The sequence below is a fragment of the Mercenaria mercenaria genome, chromosome 14 (assembly GCF_021730395.1).
Source record: "Mercenaria mercenaria strain notata chromosome 14, MADL_Memer_1, whole genome shotgun sequence".
Taxonomy (NCBI): Eukaryota; Metazoa; Mollusca; class Bivalvia; order Venerida; family Veneridae; genus Mercenaria; species Mercenaria mercenaria.
The window spans coordinates 65,323,442-65,345,680 of NC_069374.1; the positions used below are offsets into that span (position 1 = coordinate 65,323,442).

At 34.6% G+C, this 22,239-nt stretch overlaps 2 protein-coding genes across 3 annotated transcripts in view; one reads left to right on the forward strand and one right to left on the reverse strand.

Moving 5' to 3' along the window:
• Window positions 1-16,730, reverse strand: part of LOC128548551 (probable serine/threonine-protein kinase pats1) — a 53,620-nt gene extending 36,890 nt beyond the window's left edge. Inside the window, exons 1-4 of the mRNA XM_053523740.1 lie at window positions 16,470-16,730; window positions 11,453-11,490; window positions 3,901-4,099; window positions 163-272 (exon numbers count right to left, since the gene is read on the reverse strand). Of these exons, the coding sequence (XP_053379715.1) occupies window positions 163-272; window positions 3,901-4,099; window positions 11,453-11,490; window positions 16,470-16,707 (585 nt within the window). The 5' untranslated portion in view covers window positions 16,708-16,730. The remainder of the gene's footprint in view (window positions 1-162; window positions 273-3,900; window positions 4,100-11,452; window positions 11,491-16,469) is intronic.
• The window catches only part of LOC128548550 (uncharacterized), a 351,915-nt gene that overhangs the window by 46,288 nt on the left and 283,388 nt on the right, over window positions 1-22,239 (forward strand). The window lies entirely within an intron of this gene.

Sequence of the window (22,239 nt, forward strand, 5' to 3'; positions counted from 1 at the left end):
AGTTATGGAATATATGGAAACTATGAATAGTGGAGCTAAAAATGGTAACAAGTGGAATTATGCTATGAAAGAGCCCATTGTACATTCGAAAATATTCGTCGATCCTTGACAAAACGATGAACCAGTGCATATGAATCAATGTGTTTTATAAACTTCACATACCTTTTTTTTTAACAGATCTGCATGAGTGCCAACCAAAATTACAGGAGGTCCACTTTCTCTTCCGTTACTACAAAACTCGTGTATCGAATTCAACCAGAAGTCAGTATTTTCTGAAATGCAAAGTATATATTTTTCTAGTCTTAAACGAAAGAACTATACGATGGAGTTCATAAACTGATATATTCATACAAGTTAGTTAACTACGCTGCAATTAAAGTGTAAATGAAATATTACTTTTGAATCGGCCATTGAATAAACAACCTTACTATTTATTAATATGCCGATACATATACTAATTAAATCCACCAAATAGTAAATTATGGCATGTCAAACGTTGCTAAATTATATATGTATGTTATTACTATTGTATGTTTGTTATTGTTATTCAATGTCTTGTCATTCATATTCTAAAAGTCATTATTGTTATTCTATATTTCGTTATTGTTATTGTATCTTTGATATTGTTATTCAATGTCGTGTCATTCATATTTTAAGTCTTACCATTGTTATTGTATATGTCGTTTTTCTTATTGTATGTTTGATATTCTTGTGGTAAAAGTCATTATTGTTATTCTATATTTCGTTATTGTTATTGTATCTTTGATATTGCTATTCAATGTCGTGTCATTCATATTCTAAGTATTACCATTGTTATTGTATATGTCGTTATTCTTATTGTATGTTCGATATTCTTATGGTAAAAGTCATCATTGTTGTTCAATATCTGACGAATTTATTTACAAAACGTGTCATTCTTATTCTATGTTATGTGATTGTATTTGTATAGCGTCGCTGTGCTATTTATATCGCGGGAAATCGCACATACAATAAGAATTTCAAGCTTACAAAAACAATAATGAATATTCAACAACAATAACGTGTTTTACAATAAGAATATCGAACATACAATAAGAATAACGACATATAGAATAACAATGGTAACACTTAGAATATGAATGGCACGACATTGAATAACAATATCAAAGATGCAATAAGATGCCATAGTAAACGTAGCGATATCTAATTTTTTTTTTAAATGTTCACTTCAACATAAAGTGTTGCTGTAACTAGTCGTTACAAAAAGTAATAGTGAAAATTTAATTTCAATTTACAATATCACCAAAAAACTACCTTTAAATAACATAAATAAAAATTCAATTTATGCCAGTTCTGGAAAATGCTATTTCTTCTGTAAGGACTGTGTATTACTAATGTGTTTAATCAAACCGTGCATGTTTGGCCGAATCATATATACATGTACATAAAACTAAGAAGTTCTGTGTATACTTTTATGATAATAAAATACTTCTATTTATTTACCTATCAAATCGAGCTTAAATACCAATACAGCCATTTTCAAACTCAATTGATTGTACTTACTTAGGTGTGCCATCACTTTATATGGGGCTTAAACTTACCAACCAAGTACCCGGTAGGGACCTCCGTGGCCGAGTGGTTAAGGTCGCTTACTTCAAATCACCTGCCCCTCATCGATGTGGGTTCGAGCCCTCACTCGGGGCGTTGAATTCTTCATGTGAGGAAGCCATCCAGCTGGCTTACGGAAGGTCGGTGGTTCTACTCAGGTACCCGCTCGTGATGAAATAATGCACGGAGGGGCACATGGGGTCTTCTTCCACCATTAAAGCTGGAAAGTCGCCATGTGACCTACATGTATCATGCGTCGGTGCGACGTTAAATCAAAAAAAGAATGCACCCGGTATTAAAAATTGCATATTTGACACTGTCAGATAATAAACAATCATGCGTATTATTTAGTTAGCACAACTTATAGTTCGAAAGAGGTTAGTTTAAACTGCATTATGTACATACCGTGACGTGTACAGTTAGGCAAATTAGATTAATGATGGTGTTCAATGGTTCTAGAAAAAGTAACAGTATTTCATTGACGGGAAAGGCGATAATAACTCTACACACCGAAGATATCAGCTTTGAGTCAGAAGGAATTGTGTTGATAATTTTAGGCTATTTACGTAATATGAAAAATAGTACTTCTTATGAAAGTCTGAAAACACAAAAGTATTTCACTCAGTTTTCTGATTCGATATTATCCAATCAAAAGATGCCTTACAAAGTTAATTTCTAAATCTATAAATAGCTTGTCGTTCAAATAACGTTTTTATCCGCTGTCAAAAGCTTGCAGACTTCCGGGCATAAGAGAGCTAAATATAGCTGCGCCGAAAATTGTTTATACTGAAAAGGATAACTGCTTTCGTACGCAAGGCAGACATTTGTTTTAGTTTGTTGTCATAACGCTGTCTTAGTTCTACTGTTAACAGTCCTAAAACTGACTCATGCCAGCAATAACATGTCAAATGTCTTGTTTTCAGACAATTCAGGCTTTCAGAGTTCTTTACACAGACTGTTGGTAGGTACTACACGTATTCATTTCCTTTCATCTAATATTCAATAATACTATTTAAGGGCTTCTAGATCGTCTTTAAGATCTGCATGGCTTGTCTAATTTCGCGATATGCGAAATGCCGAAATGTTAATTGTACACTCAACAAAATTCCTAATTGGTGAGTTTATATAGTATTACTATTTTGTTAATAATGCATGTATTCAAACGAAATTTCACATACCGACATTTGAATATGTACTGCAGGTGATTTTTGATTTATTTTTGGCGACTCACAGCCGAGGTAACCGCATTAGGCGTTTTGACTAACATTTTTGCATGTGCAGGGCATGTGCACCAACAAGCACGTGTTCATTTACACTTTTGCCATTACTGACGAAAGTCCTACTAGAAAAACACTTATCATGGTGAAATTGACACAAAAGCAACGCGATCGAGCTATCGGAATGTTGCTAGCCGTGACACATTTACGACACGTGTGTAATTATTTTTGCAATTTTTAAAAGAATTTTGATATAATTTGTTTGTAGCTGTTACTTTGATGGTTATTTCCATTTTTAACCTTATTTCCGTTTACAAGAACCTTCAATCGTTGGTTAACTACCATCCGCGCTCTTTTGGCAAAATTTAACCCAAGGACAATTCATTGAAGTGACCGATTTTGAGTTTTGTTTTCCGACAGCCCGGGCGCGTTTCTCTTGTGTCAATTTCACAATGATATGTATTTTTCTAGTAGGACTTTCGTCAGTAATGCCAAATATGGTCACTAACAAGTGCATAATGGTGCGCATGCCCTGCACGTGCAATATATGCAATTTTGGTCAAAACGCCTAATGCGGTTACGCTGGCCTTGAGTCGGCCAAAAATAAATTAATAATTAGCTGCAGTACCTATTCAAATGTCGGGATGTGAAATTTCTTGTAATTACATGCATTATTAACAAAATAGTAATACAATATAAACTAAACAATTAGGAATTTTGTTAAGTGTATTAAGATATAGTGTATGGATGAAACATGTACAACACCAGATCCAAGTTTAATTAACCCTCTCTCTCCAACTAAAAGTATGCATCGGATTAAATTTCTGCCATATACTCGAGTGAAAAAAATGATATACATGTAGACAGAACACAGAATACAATGAATTTGTCCAATTCTAAAACGCGCATAACCGCTAATTAGAATAAGAATAATTTGAATTTCCTTCTATATTTTGTTAATAACAACATCGTAACAAAAACGAGAGTTAAAGGTGATATGAATCGACCAATTTTAACCAATTAGTGTTCATTTATTGTAACAACATTCTTGTGGTGTCTTCGTTTCACAAGTACTACCTATACAAATTACCCTTACCTGCAATTCTGCACTCTGCCTCTCCTCTGCAGTCAGTATGCCAGGGATCGCCATCTATTGTATTATCAATGTGCTTGGAAATATTTGTAACAAGCAAGTAGACTGCTCGACGACAGAAAAAAGCCTGATGGGTTGCATAGAACACATACTGTCCGGCAAAGTCCCACAACGACATTGTGCCCAAATTTTCTTTGTCAGCCTGTACACATTGTATGAATTTTTTTAGTTGTGACAAAAAAAACACATTACACTATTTGAAACCGGTTTGGCAAAAACCCCTCTTGAATAAAAGAAATAACAGAAATGACACAAATAAAACAATAAAAAGCAAAGTGCAAATCTAAATGTTTCTTTTTTTTCAATGAAAACAAAAGACAGATATTTTTCTAAGCCTTAAGCCCGTCTAAATACTGCAAGAAAGTATTGTGGGGTTCATAACTCACTCAATAATTAATCTCTTGTATACGGTGCCCCTAAAGTGACATGTTACACACTTTTTTTCCACTTAGGTAATGAGAGACTTTTTTGATTTCGTATAAACGAAATCATTTCGTTAAAACGAAATAACTATTTCGTTAAAACGAAATGATTTCGTTTAAACGAAATAAGTTACATTTCGTTTAAACGAAATAGTTATTTCGTTAAAACGAAATGATTTCGTTTAAACGAAATAGTTATTCCGTTTAAACGAAATGATTTCGTTTAAACGAAATAAAAAAATTCTCACATTACCTAAAGTGGAAAAAATGTGTGTAACATGTCACTTTAGGGGCACCGTACTTGTACAAGCAATTAGTGCTTTGCAATATTTCTTGAAACTGGAAGACACATTAATTTCAAATGGAGGGAAAACATGAAAAGTAAATAAAGAAAATGACACAACTGATTATAAGTATCAAATATTTTTACATTTCAATAATGAATCATAAGTGAAAATATTAATTGCGAACAACTCTAGTTATAGTGATATATATCCAATTGAAGAACTGGAAATTGTATTGTATAAACATGGCATTTGAGCATATGATTCAATTTAAACTTCTATTCGTTTTGCTGTCCACTCTGTGATGTTTATTTTTCAATAAACCCAGCATAAAATGAATAGATCTCATACACATATAATGAAAATATGTAAACAAAATACCATACTCAAAAAAGACACTAATGGGGGACACTATGTACTGTCTACACTACACCAAGTTGCAATGATTTATTTCTTGTTCAAGTTTTATTGAACAATTGAATGTAGATTCCACAGTACACATACTGCTTAACATGTTCTCATACATTGTATCAGTTTGGTGTGTGTTCCATGTTATAATTGTAACAATATTTGAAAGAATTAACGGATTTGCTCTTGACATTGTATCAATATGACTGACAGTTCTCCTATGCCATACCAGTGACCTATACTCTAACTAATTAACAAACAGAGCCCTTACTCTCCTTTAGCTCAAGTGCATTTGACAGCTTAAACATGGTCGCCTTGTTCTTAACGAAATAAATCGTGACAGCGTGCATAGCTTTGGTGAAGGGTACCCAATAGAATTTCTAGTTAGTTTTTTTTTCGAATTGAAGTTTCAGAGAACATTTTTTAACATTTAATGTTCATGTAAGGAAGAAAATAAGCTCAAGAGAGCCGTGTTTGGTAACAAATTGTTTTAAGAATCACCATGATAATTTGGCAAAATGCCACCTAAAGTAAGTTCCTGCAAAATTATACATACAATCTCGCAGGAAGTTTCAATCATTTGTTGAAAGTTTTCATCTTAACAAATATGAGGTTTTCGAAACATTTTTCTATTTTAGGTAACAGGGCTGTGACCCTAGAGGCCATAATGATAAACTTCCTACCTTTCTATCGTTAAGCTACCTACATACCAAGTTCCATTGCGCACTCCCCTTCCTCGTTAGAATTATCAAGCGGAAATCGTTCTGTTTTTTTTATTCCCTCTCATTTCTGGTGACAATAGGTTCATCCTAACCGAAGTTTTAAACCAAATACCACTTTTTCATGACCCAAGTAAACATAAAATTAGTAACTGTGACCTTGACCATATGACATCTAAATGATTCTCGTTTAAGAACAGAGGCCCTTATGGTCCTAAGTCATTCACATCTGGAAGGATTTCGCTATTAATCCTTGCTCAGCCTAAGTTTAGTGAACATCCTTTAAGCAGTTCACTAAAAGTTATTTAAACATTTTCAAGTTTTTGCTTTGACGGCACAAAAATGACATTAGAAACATTAGACCAAACCTGAGAGTTTAGCGAAGGTTTTAAAGCTGTTCATGACAGAAGGTGTTAAAGCATTTTCAGTTGAAAAAAAAGGTCATTTTTGATATAAACAACAGATTAAACAAGTGAATGAAGTATTGCCATGCAATACAAAGTCCCCTACTGGGAGGCACCTAATTTTCTCTACTGCAGTATAACATCATGAACTGATATCTGTCAATGATTTATAAACAATATTGTACTATTATATACAATATGTTATAACAACACACCTGGATTAAAATGTGCATATATAAAAACCCACAGTTGTTTTCATATTGAAATGTTTTTGCCGATTATAAAAAAAGTTATCATATAAGTTATTTGTAGTACCAACAAAGGGAAATTAATCTTAAAAAAAAAAAAAAAAATCTATAATTTATAAGTCCACAAGACACTCTTTACCAGGTAGAGATAGGTCAAAATACACCTAAAAAATGGATGTAACATGCATGTTGTACCACAGAAAAGTGGTCTCGATTTTTCTCTACGGCCAATAATAAAAAAGTTACAATAAAATCTATTTATAGTAAAACAAAGGGACGTAATTCTAAAAACAAGGGTGCCTCATGGTGGTGAACATTTGATCCAAGTTACTTCAAAATCCCTCAATGCATGAAGAAGAAATGCTCCGTACAAAGTCATTCTTGAATTTGACCTTTGACCTCTAAATATGACCTTGACCTGAGACCTAGGGACATGGTTTTTGCGCATGACAATCCGTCTTATGTTGGTGAACATTTGTGCCAAGTTACATCAAAATCCCTCCATGCATGAAGAAGAAATGCTCCAGACAAAGTCATTCTTGTGTCTGACCTTTGGTCTCTAAGTGTGACCTTGACATTAGACCCTGGGCTTGGGTTTTGCGCATGACATGTTGTCTCATCCAGGGGAATATTTGTGCCAACTGATATCTAAATCCTGTTTTGCATGACAAAGTTTAAGACTGGACAGGAAAAAAATCCTACTGACCTTTGATCTCAAAGTGTGACCTTGACCTTTAAGCTAGGGTACTGGGTGTTGCGCAAGACATGTCATCTCATCATGGGGAACAATTATGCCAAGTGATATTGTAATCCCTTGATGGATGACAGAGTTCTGGATCGGACAGGAAAAAAAATATTGACCTTTGACCTCCAATTGTGACCTTGACCTTTGAGCTAAGGGTCCGGGATTTGCGCACGACACGTCGTCTCATCATGGGGAACATTTGTGCCAAGTAATATTAAAATCCCTTAATGAATGTCAGAGTTATGGACCGGACACAAAACAGACCATGTTCATGCTATGTTAACATTTGACTGCTAAGTGTGACCTTGACCTTTGAGCTAGGGGTCTGAAAGTTGTGCATGACACATCGTCTTATTATGAGGAACATTTGTGCCAAGTAATATTAAAATCCCTTCATGGACGGCAGAGTTATGGACCGGACAGGAAAAAAGCCCTGTTGACCTTTGACCTCAAATTGTGACCTTGACCTTTAAGCTAGGTGTCTAGGTTTTGCGCATGACACGTCGTCTCATCATGGGGAACATTTGTGTCAAGTAATATTAAAATCCCTTCATGGATGGGAGAGTTATGGACCGGACAGGAAAAAAGCCCTGTTGACCTTTGACCTCCAACTGTGACCTTGACCTTTGAGCTAGGGGTCCGGGTTTTGCGTATGATACGTCGTCTCATCATGGGAAACATTTGTGCCAAGTAATATTAAAATCCCTTCATGGATGACAGAGTTATGGACCGGACACGAAATTACGGACGGACGGACGGACAGACGGACGGACGGACGGAATGACGGAAAAGCGCATTCCTATAGTCCCCGAAACTGGTTTTCAACCAGTAGGGGACTAATAATCTGACATTATTTTACCCGCAATTTAAATGATTTAATTCATTATACTTTCGCGCAGTGAGCATGACAACTATTTAGATATGTATTTGACGACATTAGCGTGTTTTGAGGGGAAATATTTATCTTATTCCAGGCCATTATAGTAGCTTCAATTATTGGCTTTAATTAAAGGGCACATTGACCTTACCTGTTTTGATAAAATATATGGCGGTATTAAAATTCTGGAAACTCACAATATTTCTTGCATTCGTACACAAACTAGAAACCTGCATATATGGTAAATCAATAATACAAAGCAAAGCAAAATCTAAGATCTTTACAAATTACCAAAAAAAAAGAACTCCATGCAAAATGAGAAGACTGAATTTTATAGCTTAAAGCTTGTGGTTTAACCAAAAAAACATATGATTAAGTTATTTGTCAGTAAAGTGTTCTCGAATTGACACTACATATTAAATTGCATGCTGTCAAGTTACTGAAGTACATAATCTGCCATATGATTCACTGGAACTATACATGACATAAGCGAGGCCGTCATGCTTCTTTTAGGACTTCTACAGACGCTTTCGGTGACACACTCATACCATGTTCAGACTATACATCCGTATTATTCTAGTGACGGCTCTAATTAATGGTTAAGATAAAAGAGTCATCTCGTTAGCATTCACACTAGGCAGTGGAATTTGGTTTTAGGTATATACATTTAGGGGTCATGAATATTTATAAGCATTGTTGCATTAAGGGAAGTAAAGATAACTGTAGAAACATGGCTGTTTTAGGGAATGATTTGTAATAAACATAAAAGATAACAAACAAAGAGGCAGGCGTGCAGATATACGAAGGAGATATAAAATTCACAGCCATTGCATCCATTGTTCATAAACACTAAAGATAACCATGTGGTATTCTCCAGGTATTCTCCTGCAAAAATGTCAAATTTAGTGGGAAAAGCATTTATTACTTCTAAAAACGTAATATTCCACTTTTGTATTCATACTAGTTAAATAACTGTACATTCAGAGGAGGTAGTTTTACGGTACATGTTTTGTTTTTAATCCATTTGACTTTCAAATAATACACATTCTTATACACATAGTGTGTGGACGCAAACTGGATTAAAATAATCCCTGTAGTCTTAAGAGGGTATTAAATGCATTGTTAGTCATGAAATACTAACAAGAGGGCCAAAATGGCCCTAGGTCGCTCACCTCAGTAACACAACATAACAGTGTAAACATGTTTAACCTGGTGATTTCATGGAAACAAATATTCTGATCAATTTTCATTTAGATCGGACCAAAAATCGTGGACTCTAGAGTGTAAACAAGCATTTTCTATGATCTGACCTAGTACTTTACCCAACAAGACCAGATTAAAATTTGTCCAAACTTTCATGAAAACAAACATTCTCAAAAAGTTTCGGGAAGATTGGAGCAAAAAAATGGCCTCTAGAGTGTATGCAAGCGTTTCCTTTGATTTGACCTAGTGACCTAGTTTTTGACACCAAGTGATCCAGATTTAAAATCATTCAAGATTTCAAGATACCAAATATTCTGACCAAGATTTATGAAGATAGAATCAAAAATGTGGTCCCTATGGTGTAATCAAGCTTATTCTTTGATTCGACCTGGTGAACCAGTTTTTGACCCCACATGACCCAGATAAAAATTCATTTGATATTTCATGCAGACAAACATTCTGACCAAGTTTCATACACATAAAATGAACAAGATTGTTAACAAGCTTTTCCTCTGATTTGACCGGGTGACCTACTTTTTTACCCCATATGACCCAGTTTCAAACTTGGCCTAGGAATCATCACGGTAAACATTCTGACCAAGTGTCATGAAGATAGGATCATAAATGTGGCTTCAAGGGTGTTAACAAGCTTTTCTTTTGATTAGACCGGGTGACCTAGTTCTTGACTCCATTTAACCCAGTTTTAAACTTGACCTAGAAATCATCAAGATAAACATTCTAACTAAGTTTTACGAAGATAGGATCATAAATGTGGCCTTTAAGTTGTTTCGATCCAGGCCTAGTGATCATCAAGATAATCATTCTTTGTAAGTTTGTATCAAATCAAAGCATGGATGAAACTTGTTAATGGCTGAAAGAAAATTTTGAAAGGGGCAGTAACTCTAAAACTCATGATGGAATCTAGCCGGTTTTCGTAAGGAACCGAAATCTTTTGGTGACTTAAGTTGTATGTAAGTTTGGCTAAACTACATGTTTCGTGTTCACAAGGTAAAAGTTAATAAATTTTGGCTCTTTCAGGGGTCAATCAGGGGCCGTAACTTCGGAATCTATGAATGCATCTAACAGATTCATCATGGAATCAAGGAGTTTCTATTGTTAAAGAAATTTTGCAAGTTTGTATCAATTCAAACCATAAACGCAGTTTCTTTAGGGCTGCTAAACAGCACCATTTGGCCCTTTAAGGGGTCATAACTCTGGAACCCATGATGGGATCTACCCAGTTTTTGAAAGGAACCCAGATATAATGCCAATACAAGTTGTGTGCAAGTTTGATTGAAGTTGATTGCAAAATGTGGTCTTTATCGTGTTCACAAGCCAATAATATCAAATTTTGACCCTTTAAGGGGCCATAACTCTGAAATCCATGATGGAATCTTGCCAGTTTTCGAACGAATTCGAAATATTATGCCAATACAACTTGTGTGCAAGTTTGATTAAAATTGATTGCAAAATGTGGTCTCTATCGTGTTCACAAGAAATTGTGAACGGATGACGGACTGACGACGGACAAAATGCGATCACAAAAGTTCACCCTGTCACTACGTGACAAATGAGTTAAAATAACTTCGAATAAGCAGATCTGAAGTTTATAAGACTTTAAATGATATCTAATTTTTAATTGTTGTCATGGAAAATGTGCTATATACTTTTATACTGTCTTACCCTGTGAACACTTCTTTTACATAACTTTACACTTTGTTTTGTTTGTTTAACGACAAGGTTTTTTTTTAAAAAAAATACATAGGGAACGTTCTGTGACTTATGCCTTAATGTTTTCACACAAGAATTAGAGTACATAAGGAACAATGATGCATGTAGACGTCAAACATTGGGAACCTCAAAAATCAAAGCAAAATTGAAATTATTTTTTACAAAGCTAAACCCCTGATTTAAATTCTAGAGATCGAATGATAATGCGAATAATTTACCTAATATAGCTTATTGTGGAATGGAAAATGCCCTATATACCGGTACTGAAATATAGTATTTAATAAATTTAATCATTTATTGATACATTAAAACTTCCTTTCCTCTGTCAGCAAAAATAAATCTGACATTTCCTATTCACAATAGTTACTATGGAATAGCGAATATATTTAAAACCACCATATGTCTCTGTTTTACAGTTTTAAGCTATATAAAAACGTAAGACAGAAATGTTTACCTTCAAATGCCTCAGGTCCTGTGTATACGCCTCATCCACTGATTCAATAAATAAAAGAAATATTTTATTAACCAACAGCCATTTTTTGATAATGTATAGGTTACATATATGAATCAATGTGAAGACTTATCTAGCACCGGTTTTCGAAGACGATGCCGTTTTTACCTTAAGGTATCCGATCCACAAATAGGTAAATTTCGATGCCTGGTGTTATTTGAAAGAGTTGTGCCTACTGAACAAGAATTAATAAATAAGATGACCATAAATAATATGCAAGAATAATTACAGTCCTGTTTTATGACCGCAAAATGATAAATCTTACACTGTAACAACTGGATTTCTGTTGAAGTATCATTGAAGACTATAAAGTAAAAAAAATAAAAATTCTATAATATATTTTTATCATGTAATTTATATTTTCTTTTTCAGTGGATGATAATTATACTTTCAAGTGATACCAAAATTATATGAGGTTACCAGGCATCAATATTTGATATATTTATATAGCACTGTTATATAGAACTTGCTTATTTGTGGATCGGATACCTTAAGATCACATCAGAGAAATTTTCATTATTCAAGAAAACCAAGCTGAAGTGATAACGCTTGATATGTGTCATTTTAGTATGTGTTGTAAGATCGAATTGCTCAAAAATCTTTAACATTTACTGTCCATTTGGATAGCAACAGTAATTTGTCATTTAACAGAACAGGAATACATGTGTACATTTAAGACAAGACATAAAACAGTTTTTTCTACAATATAAAAAATATGTACATAGTCGATGGTATTTACTTTTCTAAAAATGCTTGTTTTGATTTCTGTTTCAATTAAATTAGTTCTCAAAATAAGCTGTATGAAATATCTGTTTGAATTTCCGAAATAATTTCAGCTTCTGCGCTGTCTTCTATTTCAGCGTGAGGTTGTTCATGCGCATTATCGGTATCCGAACTAGAAATGGGGAAATTACACTCAATTATAGATCGTTGTCTTTTCGTTAAAAAAAACAACAATGATCAATTTATGAAAATATATGATTCTGACATCTGTGCATATATAATGCAGCACGAAACTGTTATGATTTACCTAATTTAAAATAAAATATAAATATATAAGACTGCATATTAATCTTGTAGATTTACCATTGGAAATATAACTGATCTTTCTTTGATCTTGTTCTTACAAATACAAGTTTTTAATACTATAACCGTTCTGTTTATAAACATCACTTGTTACGAGCCTTAGATACGTTTAAAGAATTTAGACTTTATTTTTTCCTTACATGACATCGTGACATCAGAATTCCCTCCCGATATAAATCTCAATGTCAAACTTTATACAACTTATGACAGCGCCAGAGAAGTATAAACTAATAAAACGATTAATGCTTAAAGACACGATTTTGATGCCGGGATGTACGTCGTCTTTGTGAGGCAACTAACTGACGTATCTTTCATGACAATTCGTTAGGCGGTGTAAACGTTCGGATTGGAAGCGGACAATCAAGAAATCTATTTGACCTTTGACCTTCAATTATGATCTTTATCTCGGACCAAGTTCCATTTGCAGTACGCTATTTACCTCGGCTTGATTATGTAGCAAACATTTTCAGTCTGATGAAAATCCTATTAGCAGTTACATAGAGAGGACACAAAATAAATAATATGACCTCCGGCCCCCAAGTCGAAGTCTTAATAGATGATGAATTCTATCCAAAATTTTGACTTGCGGTTATCGTCATCATTTATGGACGTAATAACCAAACATTTCTTTATCACTTATAAGTAAGTAATTCTTTTATTATAGTGATCTGTGCATAATTTACATATAACATGACAATACAAAATTATACAACAATTACACCCTGCCCAATGGGCATTGAAGTCACTTTTAAACTTATAATCACTTTTTATGCAAATGATGCAAAAACTATTTGTAACAATTATTTGTAGATTATGACAAAATAAGATTGATATAAGCTTTTTTATTCATTTTCTGCAAATTTGAAAAAAAGTCAAAAATGTAATAAGTTATACTGCTCTATCAAACGCTAAAATGACAAAACTGCACCTCTTTCAGTGAATTGCGAGCACTCCCTAACCGGAAGATGGTACTTCTATACAAACTCTATGCACGGTAAGTATCAAAAAACTTTAATCCGGTATTCACAACGGAATGGTAAAAACTTAAAGGAAAACTTTTTTATTTATCTAAGTGGGTTTGCAATTTATTGAACCTTGGTTTTAAATAAATCAACTAGAAGATGCTTTTGTACAAAAGCACATGTCTCCCCAAAAAGCTAGTCTTAGGCAAGAATTCAATAGGGGTCAGGAGCCAAAGTCAAAGTGGCCCTGATGGTTGACTAGGCGATTGAAATACAATATTGATCATCTGGGTCATCTATAATGAAATAATTTTGCAGGGCAGGGGGGAAGGACATTCCAATAAATTAGTTCAATCATCTTAGGAAGTGTCAAGGTATTGGGTCAAGTGGATCTCAAGTTATAGAAAAAGTTTTCATGCCTCAGAGTCCTGTGAGTTTGACATTTGACTTACTGACCCCAAGATCATCAGGGATCATTTGCTTGGCATGTTCAATAATCCAGGAAGTTTCAAAGTTCTGAGTCAAGAGTTTTTCAAGTGATTGATCGAAAAAAAACTTTCCATGTTCTGAACCCTCTGACTTTAACCTTTGTCCGAGTGACCTCAAAGTCAAGAGGGGTTATTTTCTCTGCATGTCTCATCACCACGTGCGGTTTCAATGTTCTGGGTCATGTGGTTCTCAGAAATGAATCAGAATTGGTTTTCCATGTTCTGACCCCTGTGACAATGAGCTTCAACCGAGTGAACATAAAATCTACATGCTCATCTATTTAGTATGTCCGATCATTCTAACGTATGAAGTTTCAACGTTCTAGGTAGAGTGGTTCTCATGTATTGGATTGGAAACAATTTTTCATGTTCTTGCCCCTGCTACCTTGACGTCAGACCGAGAGACTCCAAAATCAATAGGGTCTTAAACTTCGTGCGTCTAATCCTCCCATGAAGGTTCAAGGTCCCGAGTGTAGTGGTTCCCGCGTTATTGATTAGCGACAGTTTTCAATGTTCAGGCCCCTGTGACCTTGAGCTCTGATGGAGTGACCCTAAGAACAATAGGGGTCATCTATTCTATAAGTCCTATTACCCAATGAAGTTTGAAGGTTCTGGGTCAAATAGTTTTCAAGGTAATGGTCGGAAAATGTTTTCCGTCTTCTGGCCCTGTGATCTTAACCTTTAAACCTACTGACTATAAAATCAACAGAGGTCATCTACTCTGCAAGTACAATCACCGTATGAAAATGTTTCAACCTTCTAGGCCAAATGGCTCTCAGAAACGGTTTTCCATATTTTGGCACCTGTTACCTTGACCTTTGTCCTACTAATTCCAAAATCTATAGGGGTCATCTGCTAGGCATGGACAACCTTCCTATGAAGTTTCAATATTCTGGGTCAAGTCATTGATCGATAAAGGTTTTCCATGATCAGGACCAAATGAGCAAAAACAATATGTCTCCCTAAGCAGCGGGGGACATTAATATAAATGCCTGTACTCCTGTTATAATGTTTCTCACTAAATGATTTTTTCTAATGAAAAAATAGCCTGGTATGAAACTGCATAAACAGAGTGTTGCAAAGTTCTCAGTGAACGTATCACGATCAATGTGTATTATGTTGACAGTAATCCCTCATTGCCTTTTACCTCATTTTTGTTGATAATTCAGTGATAGAAACCGGTCTCTAGAAATTCTTCCTTTCATACTGCACAGATGGTGTTATCAACATACATTTTTATTAAACTAGTGTAAACGGTTAACAGTTTTAAAATGCTCGTGATTGATGACAAGTTGAAACGGACACAAGGATATCACAATAATCTCACCATTTCAATTATCAAATAGAGTTCTAGACTTTTAATTAATATGCCAAATAAACAAAATCCGACCAAAGTTTACCAAGCGCCTGTGAAGGAAAGGAAGACGAGTGAATACGAAGAAAATATTTGCTATTCACCTGGATAATATAATTTTACAACTAAAAGAAATCAGTTAAGTTTATTGTTCTTCAAGTGTATGATACTAGGTATCTGTGTTTACAATGATCATAGCCGCCACGAATCTGATGTAGTTCATCTCACAATTTACTACCTTCTCCTGTTAAGTTATATGTGCACACATTCACAAAGGCATAACAATGATATAATTTTACCTTAGTGGTATTATTGGCCAGTATATATATATATCACCATTAATTTTACCACTACAGATGTCGATGAATATATTTCGAATGTTTTTTCTTTAACTTTGATAAAAGAACTCCATTCTAAATATGGATTCATATGTTCTTATTAAGTTGCGGCTGACAGATCTTTTCCTAACAACAGCTACAAAATGTAAGTAAACATATTGGAAACTGCGACAAAGGGCTTTGTGCTAGTACAAGAAAAAAAGTGTGAAAAACGGAAATGTACATTTGTATGGAAAAAACGTTGTCTAAAGGGTAGAACTGTAAGTGGGTCGATGTATAAACATACTTTAAACATATTCTTAACAACATCTGCGTGTTTTGAGACAATTACAAATCTTATTCAGGACCTTTATTAGTGACTTTAACAGAGTCTATTTCACTTCAAGACCAAACAGAAAAAATGATTTTATTTGGTTGATGTCTCCAAGAAATATTTCTATGAAATGACTTCAAACTGTAAAAATACTTTATTAAAAAAGGTGGGGGTGTCGGTTTCCTTCTTACTTTGGCTAGGCACATAGCTTTTGGAGCAATCTGGACGATATTGCTAGATGGTTAATCAAGGAAAATGTGTGTGATTATTTCGCAATCGGTTTAGAGATTTCCAAAGAGAAGAGTTGTAAAGCTTTTGCTATAGGAAATCCCTACCAATTTTAATAAATGCCAGTGTTTTATCTAAGCAGAATAAACTGTAGGAATTCAGTAGAAACATTTCAAACATATATCACTCACCAGATTTTGGCAAAATCCACGTCCCATCTTTGAGAGAGATCTTACACCTATGAACATGAACGTCTATACCATCTGTACTGACTCGTTCGGTAATATCAACCGGCTCCCCTAAGAGACGCTTTGTCAACGTTGTTTTCCCAACACCAGAAGGACCAACTACCATAACGCGGATATTGTGAACGGACACTCTTCCATCACGTAACGCTTTCTTGTACAAATCTATTGAATGCCTGTCCATTGTCAGAATTTCTTTCGGCAGACTACCTTTAAAAGAACATATTAATATTATACCAGTTTATTTAAAAAAGTTATTCTTGCATAAAAAGCCTTTGTTTTTACCAATTTCGGGCATGCACAAACAGAAAAAAACGTGTACAAAAAAGGAGATTCTCGTGAGCATGGACACTAAATCAGTTTTAGTCCAGGCTGAAAGGTTCGAGACTTATACAATATTTTTTATCTGCATTTGTTTTTATTAAACTGCATTTTTGAACCTTACTTTACTTTCAACTTGCAATAAGTCCCTCTGTTGATACGCGACGGACGACGGACGACGGGGGCCAGACAATGATCGGTCACAATAGCTCACCTTGAGCATTTCGTGCTCTGTTGAGCTAACAAATACTGTTTTAAAATGATCTGTAATCACTACATAATGTACATATCCGTTTTTGTCATTTTAAATAAGTGTCAGGTCAAAATAGCTCTATCGAACACACCGTGCATCAAGATGTCATGTGTACTTTCAAGAAAACGCTGTTTTATATCATACAGACATTGTAACATAGCTTATTATCTATTTTCTTCAGTACATTACATATTTTTATAAATGTTCTATAGATAAATCAGTCATTTTATGAAAATATTCACTCAGTTATTAGTCTACTGCTTACGCATTTAATTTTTCTTTCTTTTTTGGCAATTTTTGCTATGTTTGATGTTGAGAGTGTCTCATACCAACCATAAAGGTAAAATGTAAATTCATGTAAAACGTTTGTATTTTTTGTAAAACATAATTTCGCAATTTTCATGAGATTTCCATTTAAAAGTACATTTGCTTGTGATATACTATGATCTTAATGATGTCTTCAGACTTCAAAAACTTCCTTCTATTACCCATGAAGACCTTTAGAATGATGCGTACTTTCATTAGTTTCTTGAAGAAGAAAAATGCAGAAAACGCTGTTGTAGACTTTTTAAATCAAGCAGAAATAAAATTCAGTTAGATTTGATTTTCATAACTTAATACTTATAGAGAAAAAACCGATGGTTATCGTAGAATAGCATTTTCTTGGCATGTTTGCTTCATTGTTTGATTACAATGCTCAGTAATATTTGAAATATATATATACATACATTTTAGAATATCTTCACCTGGACGCGTCATTTATTAAATTATTTGAGTTATTTAAAACTGCAAACTCAGCACAAACAAAGCATGGACAACTATTGATACATACATCCGCCGGCCAAGGTAATTTTTTCTTTTTGTAAAGGTTCTTCAAATCATTCATATATATGACAAAAAGAGATCTGTTCGAAACTTTTCTAAGAATCAACACTAAATATCATTAATGTTTAAAACACTTTTAATTGAAATAGATATTTATATGCAATTTAATTTAAACTACGTTTGACTTACCTTTTTAGCACAGAGACACGAATCAATGAATTGTCTTTGCATTAAAGAGCACAATATTAGAATCATTATATAATATCACGACAATATTGACCTTATTTGAGGATCATGTTTTAAGTCAGAGAAAAGCCTCAAACTATCCATTATGTGAAAGAATGAATAATCACGGCGCGTTGCGCCTTGATTTGTCCATTCTTTCACTTAAAAGACAGTTTGAGGCTTTTCCCCTTTACATAGAAACTTTTATAACCGTTACATTTTCACGACACTGGATTCTTTAAGCAGTTGTTAGCCGGAAATAGTACTTTTGGTGAGCGATACGTATACATGTCACTGGATACTTTCAGCAGTTGTTAGCTGGAAATAGAAACTTGATCAGCGTTACACCTTCTCGTCATTTGATTTGATACTTTCGACAGTTGTTAGACGGAAATAGAAAATTTTATCAACGTTACATCTTCACACGTCATTGAATACTTTCGCCAGTTGTTAGCCGGAAATAGAAACTCTGACCAGCGTTATATCTTCACGTCATCGGATTCTTTCCATCAGTTGTTTGCCGGAAAGAGAAACTTTGATCAGGGTCTTCACACTTAATTGGATACTTTCGACAGTTGTAAGCAGGTCATAGAATGTTTGATCAGCGTAACATCTTTACACGTTTTTTTGGATACTTTCGGTTGTAGTTAGCCGGAAATAGAAATTTTGATCACCGTTACAGTTTCAAAGTCTTTATATACTTTCGCCAGTTGATCATCAGCACTTCATCAGACGTCTTCTGATACTTCAGCAGTTATTAGTAGGAATGAAAACGTTACTCGACATCCTTTGTCGGTTGAAGTAGAATTACCACATACTCCGCTCTAAAGTTACACTGCGGTGGAAACGGCCGAAAACAGTGTACGTCTTACTCCATCTATTTTACCATATTTTATTCCTCATATATACATGCAAGTTGATATATAGAATTACAAAAGTACAAAAGCAAATGGGTTGGGCAACAAGTTCTAACAACATTACATTAAGCCCTTCCCAGCAGCGAAAATTACAGAAAAATACTAGAATGGCGACACAGACAGTTTACATGTATATGCATTTGTCATTTAATATTAGTTTGAAAGGTACATTTTTGAGAATGTAAACTGAAGAATGTAAAATTTATAGAGTAAAATTACTGGTATACTGAGGCAAAGGTACTGAGATCCCTACCGGTCACTATCCACGGGCCCGTGCCCAAGTTACTGAATTCCACCAAGTATTAATATTATTAATAAAGTATTAAAATCAATGAGCTACAGGGTTTGTTGTTATAAGTACTCTGAACACTTAATTTGTGTTGTATTGAGATAAGTTCAATCATTCTGTATTAAAACGTTTTCAAATTGTCAGTTTGATAAATTTTTGAACAGCTTCAAAAATAACTAAGTTGTCCTCGTATCGTAGGTTTTCGCGGCCAGATAGTACAAGGTTAATATTCGGTGGATGATATGGTCTTGTTTCGCGGAATAGAGTAATTCTCTGTTCCTTAAAAAGCTTACAGTGGAAATATAATGTTTAGCGCTTTCAATATTCGAACCACAGTGACAGTAAGAGTCTTCTCTTAGGTGATTTCTGAACAAGTCATCATTTGAATTACTGCATTTGTTTCTCAGACGAGCATGTAATACCGAAAAATTCCTTTGACCATAGAGAAAATGTTTTGGTACCTCTGTCGCTTTATATTTTTGCTTTAATTTTGATTTGAAAATATTTAAAGAAAGAGAAGTTCTTATTTCCAACTCAAGATTATTCCATAATTCAGTAGAAGACGGTAAAAATGATGTATTAAACAACTGAGTACGCCTTGCTAATGTTGTATAATTGGTATTATTTCTCAAAGGATAATGGGTTGTCTCGGATATCATTGGGGGGAATATATTTGCTAAGTATTCAGGCAACAGGCCATTTCTAGCTTTATAAACAACGACGAGCTTTTGTATTTTGCGTCTATCCGAAAGTGAAACCCAACCAATTTCCTTTATTAGACGTTCTATAGAAACAGATCTAGTTAAACCAGTGACAATTCTGGAAGCCTCGTACTGTAGTTGCCCAACTGATTGTTTCCATACGCGGTACATCCGTCCCAAACAATGGACGCATATTCTAATATAGGACGCATGTAAGATATATAAATCTGACATAAAGTAGACCGTTTTAATTTAAATTTTAATGCTCGCATTGAACTAAGGACTTCTGACGCTGATATGGTTATATTATTAATGCGGTCATGCCATTTTCGATCATATGAAAGTGTTAGGCCTAAATGCTTATAATGTTGGACGAAATCAAGTGTCAACATGATCGAGGGTTTATTCTCTTGATTAGAGGTCAAAAACATTACTTCTGTGTTGTTAGGATTAAAATTAACTAGACATTGTTTCGACCACTTACTGATTTTTTCTAGATTGGTATTGAGAACGGTTTCTATATATTTTATTTCGTTCGATGAAATCGCTAATGAACTGTCATCGGCAAATAGCCTTGTTACACTTAAAAGGTTTTCAGCAATATCGTTAACGTATACGAGAAATAACAGAGGACCAAGGCTGGAGCCTTGGGGAACGCACGCTGATATACTTAGAACATTAGAACTTTCATTTCCAACAAAAACTGACTGCTTACGATTTGAGAGATAATCTTTAATCCATCGAAGAAGTTCGTTATTTATGCCATATTGTTTTAATTTAAATATTAATCTTGAATGCCAAACTCTGTCAAATGCTTTAGATATATCGCAAAATACAATACACGTGGATTGTTTTTTATCATAAGAGTCACTGATCCGGTGGTAGATGTCGATTAGCTGATAGACTGTTGAATGGCTCGGAAGAAATCCGGATAGTAATGGATATATCAAATTTTTAGAGTACAAATGATTATATATGTGTTGGAACATAACTCTTTCCATTACTTTATCTACGCAACCTGTGAGAGAAATTGGTCTATAGTTTGAGGGAACGTTCGCAATCTGACTAAAGTACTTGATCTTCTAAACGAAGATCTGAAAACGACCCATTCACATTCGTCTTCTACTTATTTTGGATTTCCAATATTGCTATTTTTATTTTCGCAAATCTATTTTTGTTTGAACCAATCAGACAACTTGTTCGAATGTCAAAGAGAAAGAAAAAATTGCAGTTAATCCAGGGCTCGAACCTGGGACCTCTCGTTTACAGAGCAAGTGCCCTACCGACTGAGCTAACCGGCTATCTGAAATCTTTCGACTTAAAAATTGTTGATATCAAAACCCAAGACTTTATAAAGCTTACAGAATGCTGTAAGGTAGCTTTTGATTGGCTAGCGGAAGGGTTGTCAGAACGAGGCCATCAATAGCTCGTTGTCAGATCCTATGCGTAGCGTAATAGGAGATGTACTTTAGTCAGATTGGAACGTTCGTATCACCCTTTTTAAAAAGAGGCATGACTTTAGCAAATTTCCATTTATTTGGGTAGAATCCTTCATGAAGATTTGTTTGTTTGTTTTGGGTTTAACGCCGTTTTTCAACAGTATTTCAGTCATGTAACGGCGGGCAGTTAACCTAACCAGTGTTCCTGGATTCTGTACCAGTACAAACCTGTTCTCCGCAAGTAACTGCCAACTTCCCCACAAGAATCAGAGGTGGAGGACTAATGATTTCAGACACAATGTCGTTTATCAAATAGTCACGGAGAACATGCGCCCCGCCCGAGGATCGAACTCACGACCCCGCGATCCGTAGACCAACGCTCTTACCTACTGAGCTAAGCGGGCGGGTCCCTTCATGAAGAGATCGATTGAATAAAATACAAAGAGGATGACAAATACTATTTCGCGTTTCTTTTAATATTCGATGGCTTATTTCGTCTGGCCCTACAGCTTTATCTAAAATTAAGTTTGAAAGGACGTCTTTGATCTCTGTAGACTGAATTGTGAAATTAACCATTTCACTATCGGTTTTAAGAATAAAGTTCGGCAGTTGCGTGTTAGATTCGTCTATAGCGGAGTCTGAAGTAAAATATTCGTTTAAGCAATTAGCCTTTTCCTCATCGGATGAGTAATATAACTCGGTATCATTATTTTCTACAATGAGAGTCGGTATAGCTTTACAGTTGT